Raw genomic sequence first — 10,008 nt, forward strand, 5'->3', positions numbered from 1 at the left:
GGGGTCGGGTCGCTGGACCTGATACCCTAAGATCGGGTCGCTAAACCCTTTTTGAATTTCTTACAAGTGGATCCTAATAAAAAGAACAAACGTTAGGCTTGCCGGGTAGCCCCATCTAAGGCCCTCCGATGCTTAAGTCAGAAAAAATGGGGTCGAAAACAATCAGCTAAGAGCGAGTGAGATTAAGAAAATATGATAAATGCACTTGTCAAAATATTCATAAATGCCAGGTGAGCGTCCTAGTGTCAAGTGATCCGACAGCTACCAAGGCGGGTGGGTTCCATGGGTGCGGGTCAGCCCGACCCGCGTCTTCATGCGCGGATCCTGTCCTTAGTTGCATATTCCTTTGAAAAATAGGGATATTTTGATCTTCCGGAAATTACCCTCATCACTGCTCTATTTAATTAATGTTTGTTGTAAATAGTGTGTTTCTCTTTTAGCGGTTTTTAATTAGTGATGCAACTTCTTATTTTGTTTCTCAGTTTTTGAACGACATGGAGCGTTAGTTGATAGTGAGTTAGAGATATTTTGTTGGGGCTTGTGTATATAGACTTTGTTCTCTTCATATGAGGAAACCATTTTATAGAAATAGATGTAGGATTTCCTTGTATGTTCATATCAACATTGCTTCATGGGATCAATATTTTGTTCCCGCCTAGGTATATAAACCTGTAGCTTCTCGTACTCTTCATATGAGAAAACCATTTTACAAAAATAGATCTATATTTGGGAAGGGTCAGGTGCTCACGCTGCTGAACTTCTACAAGTTCATAAAAAGCACAGTCAAAATGGAAAACCTGCTTACATTGCGTTGTAAGAAAATTCATTTGTGCATATCAACTGGTAACACATTATGGCCTTGATGTGAAAATAAGCATTTCACTAGCACAATTTCAGTTCTCCCACCTGGTGATATTAGGGAAATAGACCAGAAAAAATAAATTGAAGTAAATAAATACATTCCGGATAATTTTGCTATTACATTATTATCCACCTCTCCTCTGAGTTGAACTTGTTCCATGCAGCCTGCCATAGATAGAGAAAGAGCAAGCGTGTCGGTGAGATGTAGAACCAAGCAAGACAGTAACACAAGAGTACAGAAATCAATTACATATTTTTGTGATGCCATAGAGGCAAAAACCGTCACTTGAATTTGCTATTTCTTAATGTGGATTATCCTAACTTTACATCTTCAGCTGTTGCTGACTTTATAGCGACGTGATGCTACAAGATGTGCATCAACTGATAACTGGAAGAATTTTCACTTTAGAAAACTTAGGAATGGTTCCAATTCTGACAATCTTGTCAATTTTCCATTTCACTAGTGCAGATATCATAAGATGCTAGCAAGGATACTATTCCACATACTATTACATTTATAAACTTACCTTAGAACGTCGAGAACCTTATCGTCGCATATGTGTTTTGCTGAATGGCAACTCCTCTTTGCTGCACTTCGTTAGGACGTACATAAAAAGTAGCCTTCCTGTAAGCTATCTCAAGGGAAACAATTTTCGCATATGTTATGATATCTATCAGGGAAATAGGCTGCCAGATGCTGTCTGGCCCAAGGATATGTAAATGAAAATTAGTTAATACATCCGGCTTCCAGATTTGAAGACCAAAAATAGTGATAAAAGATGTCTACAGAATCTTCTAATCACTTGTAACAGAGTTAGGCAAACTTAAACCATAACGCATTTAGTAGCAATTTATTCCACCATAATACAAACCAAGAGACCTCCAGTTTTGTTTTCAAATCTTGATATGGAAGGAAGTACCCAAATACAGACTAAAAAAACATGCTGATAAACGTAATAGTAAATCAGTAGCATATGGGAAGAGAATGCATAGTTGCATACATATTGCAAGGTCGAGAGAAGTGCAAGCAAGTTCCCCTCCTTTCCTATGGTCCATCTCTTAATATCAGCAGCAAGCGATTCAGCTAGTCTGTGCAATAAGACACATAGAATCTTGTCACAACACAAACTCAGTTTCAAGAATACAAATCTATGGGGATTTTGGCAATCATTAATTCAAATTTTCCATAAGGGATATTACATTTCTCTATGCCTGCTCTTTCAGGTCAAGTAGATCATGCATATTCTTTCTGCAAGTGCTTTTGCCTGAAAGAACCAGTTTAATTGGGATAAAAATTACATAATTTCTAATATTAAGCAATGGGTTCAAAGATCAAGTGGAGAAGTACATATTGCACGCCTCTCCATGTTCTTTCCACTTGAGCATTCCTTGCATTAGCAAGTGTATCATTGTGACTGACATGGTAATTTCCCATCATCCCAGCAAATATAGGATCCAAATCTTTATACTTTACTCTAGCATTATTCTCTTTTGAACCATAAGCCTCATGGTTAATCTTAATTTCCTTATCCAAAACTTTCCGGTGGCCCTTTGGTCTAGGCTCAGAACCATTCCTTTTTCTATTCATTACATTTTTGCTATTCTTATACTTACTTGAGCCTGCTCTATGGCTTTCTTCAAGGCAGCAGCAAAATACAGCAACTGTTGAATTTTCATCAAATACCTCATCTAAGAAAGTTGGTGAACATTCAGCATCAATCTTTCCAGAAGCACCTTCTTTAGAAGCAAAGTTTAATGATATTCTCTGATCCGTATTAGCATTTAGATTTGATGGACGACTTGAAGGTGTTGGCGCTTACGAGAAGTAGATACAGCTCTTGTGAGAGAACACATTATGAAATGTGAATCTTCCTCAAATCAAGACAAAAATTCTAATTCTCTAGAATTGCAAGCCTTGAGGAAAATAGAAAATATTCTCTCAATGAAACTGGAATTGGGATTGGCAGCTTTCAAGGGATATCTAAAGGTCAAGATGATTCTTCAGATCATATAACTCAGAGTGCACCAATGCTAAGCGACCTCAAAAAGATTTCTGCTAGGACTGAGATACTAGCTTTTAAGAACCCTTACGGTGGTTAGGCACCGAAACACTGAATTTTTTGTTGAGTGAGTTTTTGGGCATTGATTCTATTGGAAATAGTATTGGATAATGGATTTCGGTACAAATCTTTGGATACTTGTGAACGAAGCTGACGAGTTACATAAAAATGGAATGAGTTTCCCAAACTCTGAAATAAAATATTTCCGAGAACTTCCCATTTATCGAGTTGGAATACCTTTAGAGCACAAAAAGGTTAGAAGCATACTCGTCGTGGGTTTCCTATCAATCTAATACTGAAATCAAAAGATTAATGGATTCTCTCAAAGATGACGAGCCAATTAAAAGATACTTGGAGGACAAATTTCAACGACACAAAGTTCCTAAGGACTCTGAAAGGCAAAACCAGGAGGAACCCCACCCATCTCTCTTGGAGCGAGGTCATGATGACATGGGTTTAAATAGTCCAATGACTAGAGCGGCAAAATTATTGGAGCTCAAATATGATTCTTTTTGTTAAGTTAGAGACAATCGACTTTTCAAAGAAGCACAACAAAGAGAAATCAATTGCTCAAGACAAGATGTATAGATGTGGATGCTTAGAAACATGTGCTATGGTAGGTAACACAATCGTATCTGCTTGCAAAATAGACTCTAAGCATTCATATCTATACATTTTGTCTTCAGCAATTGATTTTCCTTTGTTGTTCTTCTTTGGAAAGTCGATTGTCTCTAACTTAACAAAAAAGAACCGTATTTGAGCTCCAATAATTTTGTCGCTCTAGTGATTGGACTTATTTAAACCCATGTCATCATGACCTCGCTCCAAGAGAGATGGGTGGGGTTCCTCCTGGTTTTGCCTTTCAGAGTCCTTAGGAACTTTGTGTCGTTGATATTTGTCCTCCAAGTATCTTTTAACTGCCTCGTCATCTTTGAGAGAATCCATTAATCTTTTGATTTCAGTATTAGATTGATAGGAAACCCACGACGAGTATGCTTCTAACCCTTTTGTGCTCTAAAGGTATTCCAACTCGGTAAATGGGAAGTTCTCGGACAAGTATTTTATTTCAGAGTCTTGGAAAGTCATTCCATTTTTATGTAGCTCGTCAACTTCGTTCACAAATATCCAAGTATTTGTATCTGTATCCATTATCCAATACAATTATCCAACAAAATCAATACCCAAAAATTCACTCCTTAATGAAAAATTCAATGCCCCGGTGCCCAATCCAACCGAAGAGTTCTTAATAGGTAGTACCTCATTCCTTTCAAAAATCAATATGATGTTGCTCAATGCTGGTGTACTTGAGTCATCCGATCTAGATGAGCATCTTGACCTTTAGATATCCCTGCAAAGCTACTAACCCCCATTCCATTTCCATATAGAGAATATCTTCTTTATCCCTCAAAGGTTGCAATTCCATAGGATTAGAATCTTTGTGCCGATTTGAGGAAGATTACATTTCATAACATGTCCCAGCACAAGAGTGGTACCCAATATCTCATCACAAATTAACTTCAGTCGGAAGGTTTTCTGCATGTTTGAGAAGGGGAAAAAAAAAGGTGAATTTTACTAAACAAAACAGAATCTGAAATGGGTAAATTGGCATTTCATGTTTCCAAAATAGATCTCATCTCACAAGCATAGGACAGAGTACAGAGTTCATTAAGCATTTAAAACATCATCATCAATGTGACATTGTATTTCATATGCTTTCGCTTAACACTCCAAAAAAACAGTATGAGACAATCATAGTTTCCGAATCCAACCCCATCCCTCTCTCGTTCATTCCGTACTTTGTTGGAAATTAAGTTGTCTAGCTTACGAGTATTATCCGTAATGATGTCATTATTTGCCTTTAAAAATGCCTAAAATGAATTTAAAAAAACTCCAGGCATCACAAGTATTTTCCTCCCCAGAGGTGAAAAAATTAAACACCAACATGCAACTTATCTAGAATTATGCCACTTGATCCAATGCTGAAATGTAGAACATTAAACATCCAGTTAATACAAGCCCAGAGGAGTCTAATTAAGTTGTTAAGATCTAAAAAAAAATGAATAAACCCAAAATCTAACAAAAATTGAATAAACCCAAGATCTAACAAAATTATCAATTTAAGAATGTCTAAAAAGTGTGAATCAGGGAGAAAACAATCTGAAACATAAACATCTTAAATCAAAAGTTGCCAAAAGAGTGAAGAAAATTGACATTAAATTTCACATGCAACCAAAACAATCAACACAATAAGGATCTAAGGAACTACCTCTGAGAACCATCAGAGAAGCTTAAGGGAAAACCACGAAGGAGGTTCTGGAGAAGGAGGTGGTTGGTGGGGCAGGTTCTTGAGGGCGGTGGAGGATTTCTGACGACGGGTTTAGAAAGGAGGAGGTGATAATGAGGAGGGCAAGAGCGATGGATTCAGAGTTGCAGTGATGTGCGGCGCTGAGAGTGACAGTCCTTTTTATAGTGCAGTAAAAAGCGCAAACATGAGTAGGTCAAAATCAGGTTTCCCAATTAGGACACAACCTGCGACAATCCAGTGGGCTGCATCTTTGTCAGTGTAGTCTGCCCCCTGATTCTACTACTCATCATCATGTAATAAGATAATTTTATATAGCATTTTCATGATATTTCAATTGAATTTTGATATTTGTTTGCTAGGGTTGCAGTGTTTATGCTGAAATAAATTAAATACTAAAGAATTTCCGTTCATGATTTTGTTTGTGAGTAGCAAGAATTACATAAAATTTATCTGAATTTAATTGTAATTTTTTTTATCATTTTAGAATCACAAGTTAACTAAATAAATTTTAATTGAAACGGTTGTATTCTTGAAAATTCACCAAATTGAATCCTTGGTAACATATAATGACATAGTAATTAATCTATCGGTAAACACCAATAAGATCAATTTGAAAAATAGTTATTGACATAAATCTAAATGAAAATTAAATAAATATTCCCCCTGAATCAACTGTGTTTTAGCATACATTTCTTCTTTGATCCGTCAGAGTTGGGTTGCAGCCTCGACCCGAGCAGGAGTTCGATGTGTCTGGAAACTCAATGGAAGGGTTTTCTTCAACTTGAGCATTCATTCCGAGTCGACAACAACAATTACACCTTTTCCTTTTCTGCATGCCCCTACCACTTGTACGGTTTAAAAAAGGCCCCTCGTGGCACTTCTTTACAAACCATACCTTTCAACTATTACAACAGTGGAGTGACTTCTTAATAAATTTACAGGCCAAATTTACAAACAAATATACAGAAATAGTAAAAGAATAAAGGAATCACAAAAAATATTAGATTGTGGATAAAGGCTCATAGAGCCAGATCCAAATATAGGGAACACGGTCACTAGGCACCGCACCCAACCAAAACCAAACCCACGGTTGCACCACACATAGAAGCAACAACTATTTTTCTAATCACAAAGTCCACCACAAGATTCCGGTCACCAAGACCCACCACAAAGGTTCTTAGTTCACTGAGAACTTTTATCAGTAAGTGGAAAAGAAGAAGAAGGAAGAAACACTGTTAACCGGTTAGGTTGGCCGAAGGCCAAAACCCCCTTATAAATGGTTAACACATTTAAGAGGGGTGTGGAAGAAGAGGGGTCGGGAGTGAGTTCCCAAAAGCCACTGGAAAATATGGCTGGGGAAGATCACAGCCATAATGGCGAGAGAGAGAGAGAGAGAGATAACAGAGGTGGCGCAGCCAAGAAGGAGAGAGAGGGAGAAGTGAGGCGGTAGAAATGAGAGTAAGAGGGTTAGGGTTAAATAGTTAGGAACCTGGGTTCGATACGGGTGTGGGCCTCCAAGTGGGCCTATATTTAATGGGTCATTGGGCCACAAATTTCTTACACCACTAAACTAAAAGAGGTAAACACAAAACAACAAAATCGATTGAGGATCGTTTTTAAAAAAATTCATGTTCGTCATTTCTTAAATATAGGCCTTTGCCGGGGAAATAATAGTGAGAAGAATTCGCTTCCCCTTCTTATTAGCATAGCTTTCGGGCTCCATACCCGTGGGTCACTTTTGTCCTTTTAGAAATGGAAAAGGCAGTTCGTAAGGTTCGCTAGGCATTAACCTTTCACCCGGTAATTTTTTTTTTTATTTGCTTAGTGAGTTGCATCTTTACTCCAGCCGGTTGCGTAATAGCTTTGCAGACATAGGCATCGAAGAATTGGTCTAGGGAAAAACTTGAACAAACTATGAAAATCTCAATACCATATTCGTCTAAAAAGACTCGTCTTCGATACATCATTTGAGTCATGATACCTTTTTGGTGCGTCCAACTACTACCTTCCCTGTGTTGTACGTATGAGCTCGTCGAGAATGGAATTGGATGTGACGGATTTGGTTAGCATGCATTAGTTACAATAAATATAGCACATGTTAATAATTAAGATCTTCAACTGTAAGAGCTGGGACTAGCCCACCTTACTGTGGTTGTATTTGATGAATTTCATATACCACACGTTGATAGTTAAGATATTTGGTAGATAGGTAAGAAGACCGCAAAATTACTATCACAAATAATGGTTCGAATATGTGTAGCTTGTGTATGCCGCCGGTAGCAATAATTAATTGTATGAAAAGTTGCTAATGAAATGGAGTTCACGACACTTGAAATGATAGTGTATGTTTGTTCCAATGTTAATGATTTGGAGACTAAAATTATGAGTTTAAATCCCATCAGCCGTACAAGTATTTATTTTAATGTATATTGTTTCACTTTATGAATTTTTGCAATTTGTTAATTATTCTTAATTTTATTAATATATTGATTGAATTGATGTGTATGGTCAATTTATATATAATTCCACATCAAAAACGGAAAAATAATACTCTCTATCCAAAAATTGTGGTGCTAATTAGTTAATTGCTTTGAGATAATTGTTGTTAACATTCTGAAAATTAGATACAATTTTCGAATATCAACAAGCCCTGTGTTCTGCCAATAATAAACAGCGTAGTCAATATGGAAAACCTAGTTACCGTGGTGTCTGTTCCCAAGCCCTACACAACTGCTAATAAGCAGATTCCCTTTGCATTGTAAGAAAATGGGGTTATCTATCTGAACCACATTATATTCACTTTTTCTGCAAATCAACTGGTGCATGGTCATTGAATTACATTATGCATCTGGAGATAAAGATCTCACTAACACATATTTTCAGTTCCTGTCTATCCTCCTACCTGGTGATATTAGGGGAAATAGACCTGATCTCCAAGGTGAACAAATAAATTGAATTAAATAAATACATTCTGGATAATTTTGCTACTACATTGTTATTCACCTCTCCTCGGAGTTGAACCTGTTCCATGCCGCCTGTGGTAGATATAGCAAGAGCATCAGTAAGATGTATAGCCAAGCAAGAAAGTAAGACTAGAGTATAGAAACCAATTACATTTTTTGCGATGCCATCGAGGCAAAAACCATCACTTGAATTTGCTATTTCTTAATGTGGATTATCCTAATTCACAGCTTCAGCTGTTACTGACTTTATAGTGACGAAATGGTACAAGATGTGCATCAACTGATTGCCCAAAGAATTTTCACCTCAGAACCTCAGGACAGGTTTGAATTTTGACAGTCATGTCAATTCTCAATATCATTAGAGTGTAGATATCTTAAGATGCTAGCAAGGATTCTATTCACATACTAATACATTTAAAAAGTTAATACAACTACCTTTTCTATCTCAAGGGAAATAAAACAAACATACCTTTAGAAGATCAAAAACCTTTTCGCATATGTATTTTTGCTGAATGGTAGCTCCTCTTTGCTGCACTTTGTCAGGATGTACATAAAGTGTAGCCTTCCTGTAAGCTTTCTTTACAGCAGCAGTTGTTATGATCTCTGTCAGGGAAATAGGCTGCCAGCCGCTGTCTGGCCCAAGGATCTGAAATGAAATTGAGTTAATACATTCAGCTTCCAGATTTGAAGACCAAAAATAGTGATAAAGATGTCTCAAAAATCTTATTATCACTTGTAATAGAGTTGAGCAAGCTCAAACCATAACGCATTTAGTAACAATTTATTCCACCACTAACACACACCAAGAAACCCTAGTTTGGTCTTCAAATCTTGATCGGGAAGGTGATACCCAAATATAGACTAAAAAAATATTGCTGATAATTGTACTAGTAAATCAGTAGCACATGGGAAGAAAATGCATACATATTGCAAGGTTGAGAGAAGTGCACGCAAGTTCCTCTCCTTTCCTGTAGCCCATCTCTTAATATCAGCATCAAGCGATTCAGCTAGTCTCTGCAATAAGACACAGAGTCTTGTCACAACACAAACTCAGTTTAAAGAATACAAATCTATGGGGATTTCAGCAATCATTGTAATTCAAATTTTTTGTAAGAGATTACATTTCTCTCAGCCTGCTCTTTCTGGGCAAGTAGATCACGCATATTCTTCTCTGCAAGTGCTTTTGCCTGACAGGAACAGTTTAATTGGGACAAAAATTATATAATGTATAAAGATTAGATGGTTCAAAGATCAAGTGGATAAGTGCATACTGCTCGCTCCATTATCCTTTGATGCCTCTCTAATCTTGCTTTACGTCTCTGCGCTGATTCAGTATTCGTCCCATTTTCCAGATCCTGCAGGAAAGTTTGAGCCGTCATCTTCTGGCATACAAGTGAAGAATATATTTGTGGAAAGCAAAATCAGCAGACTGATATACTAACCGAGGAAGAAAAGCTGTGCTTCAGTCCATAATTTCTGGAAGTAGAAAACCTTTCTGTGGGGTATCTGTCAGCCTGAGTTCTTGCCTCTGTGGAAGTTTTCTGAGACTTTGCTTTCTCTAGAGCACGCTCACGGGCTTCTGCTGTGGCTCTTTCCACTGCAGCTCGTTCTGCCCTAAGCTTGGCTTCTGTGGAGGCCTTATCAGCCGGTTGCTTCCCCACCGAGGCCTTCTCAAGCTTCTCCCGAGCCTCTGCCAGAACTCTTTGTCGAACTTCAGCAGCTGCTCTCTCCACAGCAGCTCTTTCTGCCCTTTCTCGAGCTTCAACAAACGCCCTCTCACGAGCTTCTCGTATTGCTCTTTCTACAGCTATTCTATCCT

General features: G+C 37.6%; 1 protein-coding gene and 1 long non-coding RNA gene across 2 annotated transcripts in view; both read right to left on the bottom strand.

Annotated features, from left to right (window-relative positions):
* Positions 725 to 3,291, bottom strand: LOC105166120. The gene is made up of 4 exons (XR_848143.2): positions 2,476 to 3,291; positions 1,863 to 1,950; positions 1,389 to 1,493; positions 725 to 1,026 (listed from the first exon to the last, which is right to left on the bottom strand). It is a non-coding gene; the product is annotated as an uncharacterized LOC105166120 (long non-coding RNA).
* LOC105166121 (auxilin-like protein 1) overlaps positions 7,999 to 10,008 on the bottom strand; it is a 6,526-nt gene continuing 4,516 nt past the window's right edge. Inside the window, exons 2-7 of the mRNA XM_011085358.2 lie at positions 9,632 to 10,008; positions 9,461 to 9,544; positions 9,311 to 9,376; positions 9,114 to 9,203; positions 8,659 to 8,835; positions 7,999 to 8,261 (exon numbers count right to left, since the gene is read on the bottom strand). The exon at positions 9,632 to 10,008 is cut by the window's right edge and continues 3,056 nt beyond it. Coding sequence (XP_011083660.1) covers positions 8,226 to 8,261; positions 8,659 to 8,835; positions 9,114 to 9,203; positions 9,311 to 9,376; positions 9,461 to 9,544; positions 9,632 to 10,008 — 830 coding nt within the window. The 3' untranslated portion in view covers positions 7,999 to 8,225. The remainder of the gene's footprint in view (positions 8,262 to 8,658; positions 8,836 to 9,113; positions 9,204 to 9,310; positions 9,377 to 9,460; positions 9,545 to 9,631) is intronic.

The sequence above is a fragment of the Sesamum indicum genome, linkage group LG7 (genome assembly GCF_000512975.1).
Source record: "Sesamum indicum cultivar Zhongzhi No. 13 linkage group LG7, S_indicum_v1.0, whole genome shotgun sequence".
NCBI classification, from domain to species: Eukaryota; Viridiplantae; Streptophyta; class Magnoliopsida; order Lamiales; family Pedaliaceae; genus Sesamum; species Sesamum indicum.